Raw genomic sequence first — 12,036 nt, forward strand, 5'->3', positions numbered from 1 at the left:
TAAGGCTGGTTCTTACCCACAGGTGTGCTAAATACTGTGGTGAACACGTGTGTGTGTGCGTGCATTTGTGTGTGTGTGTTCCAGGCCCGTGACCGTGTGAAGAATGGGCTGACCAAACTCCTGGAGACCAATGAGCTTGTGGACAAGATGAAGGTGGATCTGTCAGCCCTGGAGCCTGTCCTCAAACAGAAGTCCATCGACGTCAACGCTCTGATGGCCAAACTGGCTGTGGACCAAGAGAAGGCAGATCAGGTGTGTATATCTGTGTGTGTTAATGTGCTTGTGTGTGTCTGTGCATGCGTGTGCTGAATGTGCAGTGTTGCGTCTGAGCAGGTCCGCAGCGTGGTCAAGGACGACGAGGCTTTGGCCAAGGTGAAGGCAGAGGACACCCAGGCCATCGCGGACGATGCCCAGCGGGACCTGGACGAGGCTCTGCCCGCCTTGGACAGCGCCAACGTTGCGCTCAACGCCCTGGACAAGGCGGACATCTCCGAAATCCGCGTGTTCACCAAACCGCCCGACATGGTCATGACCGTTATGGAAGCTGTCTGCATTCTGCTCAACAGCAAGTGAGTCCACCGAGCATCTCTTTAATCAGGCTATTTCTCACATGGAGGACAGGCTCTTACTGGAAGTCTCTTTCACATTACTGTGGCCTCACTCTCCATCACCTCCCACCCGCAGACCAGACTGGACCAGCGCTAAGCAGGTGCTGGGCGACTCCTACTTCCTGAAGAAGCTGATGGACTACGACAAGGAGAACATCAAGCCGCAGGTCCTGCAGAAGCTGCAGCGCTACGTGAACAACCCTGACTTTGTGCCGGAGAAGGTGGAGAAGGTGTCCAAGGCCTGCCGCTCCATGTGCATGTGGGTGCGGGCCATGGACCTCTACTCCCGCGTCCTGAAGGAAGTGGGGCCCAAAAGGGAGAAGCTGGCTGCCGCACAGGTGACTACCATCTCGCTGCCCCTCTGAGAGTCCGTCTTCTCATTGGTCAGTCTCTCAGCGAGTCCATGTTCTCATTGGTCAATCACTCAGAGAGTCCATCTTAGTCTGTCACTAACTCTGCCCCCCCCACCCCCCCGTGTCTCTCTCTGGCCAGGCGGAACTGGATGTCGTGATGTCCACTCTCAGAGAGAAGCAGGCCAAGCTCCAGGAGGTGGAGGACCAGATCAAGGTTCTGCAGGACCAGTTTGACAGCAGCGTGTCGGAGAAAGAGACGCTGGGTAGGGACCGTAACGTCCTGGTGCGTCTTTAGCCCTCTAGCTGGGGTCAGCCGGGCGCGGGCGGGCACTGACCGCGTGATTGTCCTCCCCCTCCCTCCGGCAGCGAAGACCATGGCGCTGACGGAGACGCGGCTGGGCCGGGCGGGGAAGCTGACGGCCTCGCTGGGGGACGAGCAGGTGCGCTGGCAGGAGAGCATCGCCCTGTTCGAGCAGGAGATCACCAACGTCATCGGCAACGTCTTCATCGGCGCCGCGTGCGTGGCCTACTACGGGGCCTTCACCTCGCACTACCGCCAGCTGGTACGCGCTGTGGCAGCACCCTGCTCAGTGACTTAACACAGGTGCGCATGTGCATGTGTATGTGAATAGTCTGCTGTGTAGCACATCACTCCGTGTCTCCTGATCAGCTGATTGACCAGTGGACGTCCCGGTGCCAAGAGCTGGGGATACCCATCAGTGACAGCTTCAGCCTCATCAACATCCTTGGCGACCCCTACGAGATCCGCCAGTGGAATGCAGAAGGGTTGCCCCGGGATACGGTCTCCACGGAGAATGGCATCCTGGTGACTTGCGGTCGCCGGTGGCCGCTCATGATTGACCCCCAGGACCAGGTGGGCTTAATGTAATCATGATCCAGGCCTGGCATCCCGGTCCTTTCTCAGTTTGCTTGCTCCTCCAGCGTTATCCGCTCTCACTGATTCTCCTCACTCTGTCCCTCAGGCCAACCGCTGGATCCGCACCAAGGAGACCAAAAACGGGCTGTCGGTGATCAAGCTGACCGACTCGGGCTTCCTGCGCACGCTGGAGAACGCCATCCGCCTGGGCCTGCCTGTGCTGCTGGAGGAGGTGCCCTGTCTTTCCCTCAGAGAAGCGTGTCTGCCTGAAGCCTCGGCTCCACTGTTTCTCTAACGCTGATGGCTGTCGGCTTTTCTCTGTGCAGCTGAAGGAGACGCTGGACCCGGCGCTGGAGCCCATCCTGCTGAAGCAGACCTACGTTTCGGGCGGGCGCACGCTCATTCGCCTGGGAGACTCGGACGTCGACTACGACAAGAACTTCCGCTTCTACATGACCACCAAAATGGCCAACCCCCATTACCTGCCGGAGGTCAGCTGAGCGGTGTCGCACAAGTCTGGCACTGCCTCTTAGGCATGGCTCAAACACTCACTGTTATTGTGTCTGGCACTGGAGTGCTGCGGGTTCGGTGGAAGTCTTTATGTTGTGGCTGTCTTGTCCCACACAAATGCATTTACAGGAGTCTTTATATTATATATACCCTCGTCTTAAAAAGGTGATTTTTAAAAATTGTTCCTTGGCTGTGGCTCCACCAGGTCATCTGAGATTTGTCCATAAAAGGCATTCACAGCAGGGGATGTTTTTACAGCCCAGCTCATTTCTGTGGCCATCTTCTCTGCTTTTACACGGCACACCTTCCTCCCTGTAGGTCTGCATCAAAGTGACCATCATAAACTTCACTGTGACCAAGTCAGGGCTGGAGGACCAGCTCCTGAGGTAAGCACATTTGTGGCTCCTGTTTTATGGCTAGCTGTCCTGTGTAGGTGTGATGTTGACTAAGAGTGATACTTCTGCCTGCAGAGGCGTAGATTGTGACAGCTGAAGCAGTCTGCCATTGAAATGTGCAGTGTTGTAGCTCAGTTACATGTCATTGTGTTCATTAATAGAGTATGCTTCCCCTCAAATGTTTGTGGTATGAAATTATTGGGGCATTAGTCATTATTTTAATGTACACTAGTATAAGTGTACAGAACAGAAGTGGTGTGGGCTGGTGGTAAGGAGCAGGACTTGCTGTACTGATGAATTCATCCGCTTGATGAATCTCCTGAGCGTTTTCCTGCTCCCCTCAGCGACGTCGTCCGCCTGGAGCGGCCGGACCTGGAGGAGCAGCGCAACGAGCTGATCGTGTGCATCAACGCCGACCGCACCCAGCTGAAAGCCATCGAGGACCGCATCCTCAAGCTCCTGTTCACCTCCGAGGGAAACATCCTGGACAACGAGGAGCTGGTCCAGACCCTGCAGGAGTCCAAGGTCCTGTCACATGACACAGCTGAACCCCGGCCGTGGTGTTGAGTTGGATTTAACAAGCGTACAGTTAGCTTTTTACAGCGGCCATTTTGTTTGGTGTGCATTTATCAGCCGTGGCTGGCGAGTTGGAAATGGAGGATGCAGAAAGGCAGTCTGCTTCTCCTTACGGTTTAAAGAGGAGATTTCTATTCTTGGTCTACTCAATTCTTGGTTCAGGAATCACTGCTAATCATTTTAATACATAGCACTTATTATATTATGATATGTGCATTTATTCACCGGTACGAATAATTTCAGGTTTAGGTGAATTAGTAGAATGTAATCAGGCAACATTGATCTACACAGGTGACATCAGGAGCCATCAAGAGCCGGCTGGAGGAGGCGGAGTCCACAGAGCTGATGATTGACGCCGCTCGGGAGAAGTACAGAGCCGTGGCCACACGCGGCTCCATCATGTACTTTGTCATTGCCAGCCTCTCTGAGATCGACCCCATGTACCAGTTCTCCCTGAAGTACTTCAAACAGGTACCGCACGTCTGCTCCCTCATCCCATGGCCCCTAGCTTAGACTCACCCCCCTCATTCTGTCTGAAATTCATCCGCTCTTAATCAGGTTCCTCACTTAAGTCGTGATCGAGACTGCTCATCTCTTCCACATGGCCAAGAGCCAGAGCGCTTTTTGTTCTGAGATGAGTATAAAAGCAATGCGTTATAAAAAGTGTGGTTTCAGGTTTTGCAAGCCCACCCAATTGGAAGTCTCATTGATAAGTCTGATAAGGCATTTTCTTTTTGCGTGAGTGCTGTTCATCTGTATATCGGCTCCTGTTTTTATTTGAGCCTGTTTTATCCCACCATTTTATTGCCTGACTCATCAGCTTGCTCCCTGATGGCACTGATGTTGTTGTGCAAGCGGCCCATTGGCTGACTGAGCTGTCTCTCCCGCAGCTGTTTAACACCACCATCGAGACGTCGGAGAAGAACGACGAGCTGAGCGTGCGTCTGCAGACCCTGCTGGACCAGACGCTGCTCACCTCCTACACCAACGTGTCCCGCGGGCTCTTCGAGCGCCACAAGGCCATCTACAGCTTCATGCTGTGCGTGGAGATCATGCGCGAGCGGGGGGAGGTGTCCGACGTGGAGTGGCAGTACCTGCTCCGGGGCAGCGTGGGCGTCGACAAGGTCAGCGCACGTCCCCAGGGGTTCCCCAGGGGTCCCCGGTCTTACCCGGAAAGGGCCGGTGTGGGTGCAGGTTTCTGTTCTAGCGCAGCTCTTGAGTCACCTGACTCTACTGAAGGGCTTGATTGAAAACCGTGATTTAGTTAATGTGTTGAATCGGGTGTCTTAGTGCGGGGCTGAAGCAGAAAGCCGGATGAGATTGGGGACCCCTGGTGTACAGGCTGCCATCCATGCCACAGGCCCTGATGCTGGGGGCCTCATTGTGTGTGTGTGTGTGTGAACATGTACTCCAGCACCAGCTGTGTCTGTGTAGGGCTGGCCGGCGTGTGCGTTCTGTCCCAGTGTGGGGCTGCCTTATCTCTCGTCACACCGCTCGTCCTCCTGCAGGAACGCGACGGTAAGCCAGACGTCCCCTGGCTGTCGGACGAGGACTGGAAGACCTGCTGTGACCTGGAGGACGTAGTGCCCTGCTTCAAGGGCATCAAGAAGGAGATTGTGGCCACGCCCATCTCCGTCATGCTGGGTAAACGCAGTGTGCAGTAAATTTACTGTCTCTCCCCCCCTTCACACCATAAAGCTACATGCTTTACCCACAGCTGATAGCATGTGCACTGCGATTTTAAAATCTAGATTCAAATGTGCAGGATTTGGTTTAAAAAAGTCAGTCAGATTTGACTCAGATGTTAAGAGGGCGAGCAGCGTGGTGGGCTCAGATGGTGGTCGTGTGGGTGCTGAGTGACCTGTGTCTCCGTGCTCAGGGCGTCTGAAGGTCAGTGTGAACCCGGAGTCCTGGGAGGGCTACGTCACTGAGCTGCCCCCCTACTCAGAGGACCCAGAGCAGCAGACCGACCTCATCCGGGGCCACTGGAACCAGAGGCTGGGCGCCTTTCAGAAGCTCATCCTCATCAAGAGCTTCATGGAGGAAAAGGTGAGCGAGCTTTCACACACGATGCGTGGTGACTGCCTACTTACGCTCCCTCCCCCCACAATTTTTAAGCTTTCTTTTTCTGTAAACAAAGTAGAAACACCACCAAAAATGATTTAACACTAACACGTTAAAATAATAATAACCTTGTTATTATTCATTTAAAACGGGATGTCTTTGCTGACTTTCTGCATGGAACCACGCATAATAAATTGTAGCAGTTAAACTATTAGGCTCAGTGGGGATTTGATTGGGTTGTGTGTAGGATAAAGCTTTCTTGGATGCTGTAGCCTGTGTAATACCTCTGGACTCTGTGTGCAGGTGGTGTTTGCCGTGACCGAGTTCGTCATCGTGGCCTTGGGAAAGCAGTTTGTGGAGAACCCTCCTGTGGACCTGGCCACCCTCTACAGCGACATGTCCCCCTCCACCCCGCTGGTGTTCATCCTCAGCACCGGCTCTGACCCCATGGGGGCCTTCCAGAGGTTCGCCAAGGAGAGAGGCTACATGAACAGGTAAAGGGGGAGCAGGAAAGCCCTCAGTTTGTTCCTCTTGTACTTTCCCATTCCAGGATAACTTATTTATTTACAGTTTCACCAACTAATCGAACTTGCAGTTTTACCAAGCTATAGTCAAGCACTCCCAAACAATACCTCTAAAATGCTATTTCAGTGTGAGAATGGATTTGGTATTATTTCAGAATGTTTACTGAAGTTGACTTAAAGTTAGGGTAATCTTCCTCATCCTCTTCCTCTCGTTCAGGGTGGAGTCTATATCGCTGGGTCAGGGACAGGGTCCTATAGCAGAGAAGATGATCTTGGCCGCGATGAAGTCAGGGAATTGGATCTTCCTGCAGAACTGTCACCTGGCTGTGTCCTGGATGCTGGCCATGGAGGAGCTCATCAAGACCTTTGCTGAGCCTGGTAACACACTCACTTATGTTAAAGCTTAAACACACTGTGCTTTATTTCACCCTTAAACACACTTGTTTTCCTCCCCATGTTTAGATACGGTCATCCATGACGACTTCAGGCTGTTTCTCAGTTCCATGCCCACCCCCGTGTTTCCAGTGACGGTGCTGCAGAACTCCGTTAAGGTCGGTTTCAGTGTTTGCTCAAGTGCAAGTGTTAGTTTCCTCTTATGATTTATGGTAGCCTAAGCATCCGCTCTGTAAATGCATAAAGGAAGCGCTCTGAGGATCAGGGGGGAAATCGTGGGCTGCTTTTAGCTGCAAGTGAAGTTTCTCACAGCTGGACAGAGTGGAATTTAGCCTCATCAATTTTCTGCGCTGACAAAATGGACACAGAATGAAAGTCTCAATCAGGGGAAGAGAGCAGGTTATACCTGCCATTAAACACACAACACAATACAAGTGGGTAAGACCACAGCATTACCTCCCAGGTGACCAACGAGCCTCCGAAGGGCCTTCGGGCGAACGTGCGGAGAGCCTTCACAGAGATCACCTGCAGCTTCTTTGAGGAGCACATTCTGGGGCGGCCGTGGAGGAAGATCATCTTCGGGGTGTGCTTCTTCCACGCCATCATCCAGGTACGGTGTGCCCACCCCGTCCGTCATTTATCTGTATGACCACTGTGCTCCAGTCTTGTGTTTGCGTTAAATAAGATCTCCACAACTTTTAACCTGTTTTTACACTTTTGCACTAAAAGATGGAAAATAAATAATGAAGGTGCATTGTAATGTTTTTACTTTGTTTCTTGTGTTGCATGACACAAAAGTGAAGACTCATGAAGATGCTGGATTTGCGTGAATTCACTATCTCAGTATTTGACTTGTCTAAAATGGCTGTTTGACTGTGTGGTCTGAATACAGTAGAGGTACACGTACAGTGCAGTGCAAGGGCTTGTGTGATTTTTGAATGGGGCCTCTGCTTTTTTTTATTTTTTTTATTACCCTCATCCCTTTCCATTTCTCATAACCAGGAAAGGAAAAAGTTTGGGCCCCTGGGGTGGAACATCCGGTACGAGTTTAACGACAGCGACAGGGAGTGCGCTCTGCTCAACCTCAACCTGTACTGCCAGTCCGGCAGCATCCCCTGGGACGCGCTCATCTACATCACAGGTGCGCAGCGCACACGTCTGTCAATCATCCAAAGCGCTGGCGTGCACATGCAGGTTACTCTGCTGACCTGTCAATCACCCCAAGCGCTGGTGTGCACATGCAGGTTACTCTGCTGACCTGTCAATCATCCAAAGCGCTGGCGTGCACATGCAGGTTACTCTGCTGACCTGTCAATCATCCAAAGCGCTGGCGTGCACATGCAGGTTACTCTGCTGACCTGTCAATCATCCAGAGCGCTGGCGTGCTCACGCAGGTTACTCTGCTGACCTGTCAATCATCCAAAGCGCTGGCGTGCACATGCAGGTTACTCTGCTGACCTGTCAATCATCCAAAGCGCTGGTGTGCGCACGCAGGTTACTCTGCTGACCTGTCAATCATCCAAAGCGCTGGCGTGCACATGCAGGTTACTCTGCTGACCTGTCAATCATCCAAAGCGCTGGCGTGCGCACGCAGGTTACTCTGCTGACACGATTACATCCATAGCACAGCACTGCTGCTGTCAGAAGGCCGATCACATAAAGGAGAAATATGCTGCGCACTGGTGTGTTTTAGCGAGGTTGGTCTTCATCAGGTCTTCAACCTTCCTGATTGAAATTCTGTCCTTGTGACTTATGGCACGGACCTACCCGCTTTGAAGAATTATTTTGTAATTCAGGCTGTGCCTATGTAGAGGCTATGTAGAGAAGGCCAGATGGAACTACTGTTTACAATGACGTACGCAGAATTCTTCATTATTTCTGTGTGAATGTTTGCATCTGAAAGATCACATTTCTTCACAGCATGTGAAAAGCAGGAAGTTATTTTGACATGCAGAAATTGCATTTGTAAAAATGGTACAATCATTTGGAATTTCAAAGTTTTGTATTAGTCATCCATTGTCTTAGTCTGTCGGTCCCCCCCCCCCCCCCCCCACACACACACACACACACACACACAGGGGAGATCACGTATGGGGGGCGTGTGACGGACGCTTGGGACCAGCGCTGCCTTCACACCATCCTCAAGGGCTTTTTCTCTCCACCCACACTGGAGGACGGCTACACTTACTCCAAATCAGGCAAGTCACACACCGGGAAGGCTCTACATTGCACATTATATTAAACTACATTGATTTAACAGACAGTCAGAGTTGCAATGTAGGAAATGACATAACACTTGAATGATGTAATGCTGGCATACTCCATTGCAGGGATATATTTTGCTCCTGAGGCAGACAGTTTGCAAGATTACAGGGAGTACATTGAAAACCTTCCTCTGATTGATGACCCTGAGATCTTTGGAATGCATGAGAATGCCAATCTGGCTTTCCAGGTCAGTTTATCACAACGTTTTTTCTAGTTTGTCATGACAGTATGTGTGTGTGGCATGTATACCACCTAAAAGGTGTACTTTTGTGTATCCAGTTTAATGGTGGTATGCAGTGATTTAAGTGCACTAAAAAGCTTTATGTTGAAGGTATTTTTACATGAACACGCTTTTTCTGGGACATCAGCGGCAGGAGACCATGACCGTTATCAACACGATTCTGGAGGTGCAGCCGAGGTCATCCGCGCAGGGCGGAGGGAAGAGCAACGATGAGATCGTGCACGAGCTCGCCGACGCCATACTGGCCAAAGTCCCAGGTGTGATGTGCACCGAGGTCCAGGCCGTCCGTCCTTATGGGGCAATGCTGCGTCTTCCCCTCTGTTGTATGGGTTTTTGCTCTGTGTCAGTTAAAGTGAAGGTGCATCTTATTCATATGTGTTGTATACTTTATGCATGCTATCTAGAATGGGGCTGTCAACTTGACCAAAAAAAAAATAGTGAATGCCATCACAAAAATATTCAGGTCAACTGATATAATCTCTTGCTGCACAACGTTAATCAGCTGTGTGCGTTGCTCTAAGAGCTTCTGCTAAGTGATTGTAGTGTAATGTAATTGTTTTTGCACCAGGAGAAAGATGACTTTTTGAAATGTGGAACTTTAGATTTCACGGACACGCGATGAACCATTTTTTAACGTTAATTTTAAGAATTGAAAAGTGATTTTTATTTCCAATGTGAGGACTTTGAATTTCAACTTTAAAATCTGACATCCCTAATCTAGAGGTGAGTAGCATTGCTCCCTCCCCCTGAGTTTGTGCCCAGTCCAGCCCCAAGTGCAAGGACGGCAGTGAAAAACGCCTTCCTTTTACTCTGCAGTGAAGCTGGACATGGACCAGGCTATAGAGAGTCTCTTTCTGAAAGATGCCAACGGCCGCCTCAACTCGCTCACCACCGTGCTGGGACAGGAAGTGGACCGCTTCAACAACCTGCTCCGAGTGCTGCGGGTGAGTCCCGCGGCGGCGTCCCCCGCCGCACGGCCAGTCAGGCGCAATTACATTCGGTGAACAGTGAGGGTGTGTCAGTGTGTCTGGGGCTCAGCAGGTCGCTTATATAACAAGCTAAAAAAGAACGACAAAAACCCACAAAGCACTCGTGCAACTCTTGACTCGTCATTTAAACCGAAAACGTATTGCATTGCAGTGGGGGGAAAAAGTCACAAACTGTAACATCAGGGAATAAATCACATGCTTGTGTGTTGACCTCCTAAAGGTTGCAATGTGAGCATGATTGGGTACTCCAAATTCAGAGAAAATGGTAGAAACGACAGTTTGACAATTTTAAGAAGTAGACTTAACAGCCCTAAATTCTTTTTAATCGAGACTTGGCCTCCAGGGCTTGCTTATCTAACTGGCTGATGTGATCCTGGTGGACTCAAACTGTTCTCTCTCTCTCGCAGACATCTCTGTGCACCTTGCAGAAAGCCATCGCAGGGCTGGTGGTGATGTCCGAGGAGATGGAGCGGATCTACAACAGCTTCCTCAACAACCAGGTGCCCAGCCACTGGGGCAACTCTGCATACCCCTCCCTGAAGCCTCTGGGCAGCTGGGTGAAAGACCTGTCCCTCCGGACCAGCTTCATAGAGGTGAGGCACTTCACCGGAACGCTGGCCTGGAATACATCAAATTAGGCCCTTAAAGTTTGACTAACAAATGAAATGTCTGCTACTTCTTCACAAACACTGTTTGGCAAGTTTGCCAATCACTAACTCTGAATAAGCCGAGTGGAAATGACCCAAGTCATATGTGTTAAGAGGCTCTAGTTCTTGTTTAAACCCGAGCTGCTGTGTTCTGAACATACCTCAATGTGTTCTGGGAAAACTCCTGCTAAACACACTTTCCTTTGTCGTATTATGAGATGCTAGACTAAATATTCAGCAAATTGAAGGGTTTTTTTATTCTTACTTTATTTTACAGTTTTTGAAATGTCAGATTTAGATTAAACATGAAAAGACTAAAGTGTGCATGCATAAAAACATTTTACATATAGGCCTTGGTGATTATTAGTTTACTGATTTAATTGAAATTTTGCAGTTCATTTATATTTTACTGTAGTGTTTTTTTGGTGTGCTGTATAATTCCCCCCCCCTTTCCCCAGAGCTGGATCACAAGGGGTCCGCCTCGGTCCTTCTGGATCTCTGGATTTTTCTTTCCCCAAGGCTTTCTCACTGGTAAGTCACGGGGTGCACTCTGCCATGGCAACCCACTTAGTACAGCATGCTTACAGATTCACATCCACCAATCATCGATGACATTGTTTTAAAAAAAAAACCCAAAAAAACCTTTCTAGCCATTTTTCTCCCCCAGGGGCGTTACAGAACCACGCCCGAGCCTACAACCTGCCCATCGACGAGCTCAATTTCCGATTCAACATGGTGCCTGTCTATCGGGACCAGAACGCGGTCTGCGAGGCCCTGAGGACTCTGCCGGACGGCACTGAGCTGGAGATGGACGCTGAGGTAAGAACTCCCTTCCCACTGCTGACAACTGACTTGGCAAAATGAAGGATGAATCTATAAATCCACATTTCTGCAGTAAAATGAAATTCATACCAGTGGTAGTTGTATACCTAGTTTTTAATGAATCCACTAGTGTTTTGAAAATGATTTGGAAGTTTTTTTTATTCATTTTTAATTTTTAAAAATGTATTTAAAATATAGAATTTGTAGTGTTCTCTATGGTTGGTGCGCTATGTTTTGCATTTGTTATACTGGTTTTAATATAGCAGTTTTAATGATCAACTGTCTAAATCTTCATCTTTGACAGAAAGCATGGTATGTTATGCAGTGTGAAACTACCAGGTCCGGTGGTTGAGTAAGACAGAAATGTTCATAATTAGTGTCTTTGTTTCCCCTGTCTTTCCCTCCCTGCCCTTAGTTACCCATTCCTGAGGATGGAGTGCTGGTCCATGGCATGTTCATGGACGCTAGCCGCTGGGACGATGACAACATGGTGATAGCGGACGCGTTGCCGCGGGTGATGAACCCCATGCTGCCGGTGGTGCACTTTGAGCCTCAGCAGAACTACGAGCCGGACGGGTCCCTGTACCACGCCCCGCTGTACAAGACCTCCGCCCGCGCTGGGACTCTGTCCACCACAGGTGTGCCACTTTATGGCCTGCTTCTTATTTTCACATATACTACTCTTTGACTTTCTATGGAGGCAAGGTGCTGTCCAGAAGTGCTTCTTTATTTCAGCCGATAATGCATTACGCCACTAATCAAATGGAGAACG

General features: G+C 50.1%; 1 protein-coding gene across 5 annotated transcripts in view; it reads left to right on the forward strand.

The window, feature by feature from the left end:
• Positions 1 to 12,036, forward strand: part of dnah6 (dynein, axonemal, heavy chain 6) — a 64,148-nt gene that overhangs the window by 49,029 nt on the left and 3,083 nt on the right. For all 5 annotated transcript variants that reach the window (XR_004763642.1, XR_004763643.1, XM_035401852.1 and 2 more), the window contains 27 exons: positions 85 to 252; positions 334 to 569; positions 685 to 946; positions 1,101 to 1,224; positions 1,328 to 1,524; positions 1,632 to 1,835; positions 1,945 to 2,070; positions 2,165 to 2,329; positions 2,667 to 2,734; positions 3,088 to 3,268; positions 3,611 to 3,790; positions 4,210 to 4,443; positions 4,828 to 4,963; positions 5,199 to 5,368; positions 5,687 to 5,877; positions 6,125 to 6,285; positions 6,370 to 6,458; positions 6,764 to 6,910; positions 7,303 to 7,441; positions 8,379 to 8,498; positions 8,631 to 8,752; positions 8,934 to 9,063; positions 9,623 to 9,750; positions 10,203 to 10,388; positions 10,901 to 10,973; positions 11,110 to 11,261; positions 11,680 to 11,902. Coding sequence is in view for 3 of the 5 variants with exons in the window: in XM_035401852.1 (XP_035257743.1) it covers positions 85 to 252; positions 334 to 569; positions 685 to 946; positions 1,101 to 1,224; positions 1,328 to 1,524; positions 1,632 to 1,835; positions 1,945 to 2,070; positions 2,165 to 2,329; positions 2,667 to 2,734; positions 3,088 to 3,268; positions 3,611 to 3,790; positions 4,210 to 4,443; positions 4,828 to 4,963; positions 5,199 to 5,368; positions 5,687 to 5,877; positions 6,125 to 6,285; positions 6,370 to 6,458; positions 6,764 to 6,910; positions 7,303 to 7,441; positions 8,379 to 8,498; positions 8,631 to 8,752; positions 8,934 to 9,063; positions 9,623 to 9,750; positions 10,203 to 10,388; positions 10,901 to 10,973; positions 11,110 to 11,261; positions 11,680 to 11,902 (4,312 nt within the window). In the remaining 2 variants the exon portion in view is untranslated. The remainder of the gene's footprint in view (positions 1 to 84; positions 253 to 333; positions 570 to 684; positions 947 to 1,100; positions 1,225 to 1,327; positions 1,525 to 1,631; positions 1,836 to 1,944; positions 2,071 to 2,164; positions 2,330 to 2,666; positions 2,735 to 3,087; positions 3,269 to 3,610; positions 3,791 to 4,209; positions 4,444 to 4,827; positions 4,964 to 5,198; positions 5,369 to 5,686; positions 5,878 to 6,124; positions 6,286 to 6,369; positions 6,459 to 6,763; positions 6,911 to 7,302; positions 7,442 to 8,378; positions 8,499 to 8,630; positions 8,753 to 8,933; positions 9,064 to 9,622; positions 9,751 to 10,202; positions 10,389 to 10,900; positions 10,974 to 11,109; positions 11,262 to 11,679; positions 11,903 to 12,036) is intronic.

This window comes from Anguilla anguilla, chromosome 19, assembly GCF_013347855.1.
Source record: "Anguilla anguilla isolate fAngAng1 chromosome 19, fAngAng1.pri, whole genome shotgun sequence".
In the NCBI taxonomy this organism is placed as follows: domain Eukaryota; kingdom Metazoa; phylum Chordata; class Actinopteri; order Anguilliformes; family Anguillidae; genus Anguilla; species Anguilla anguilla.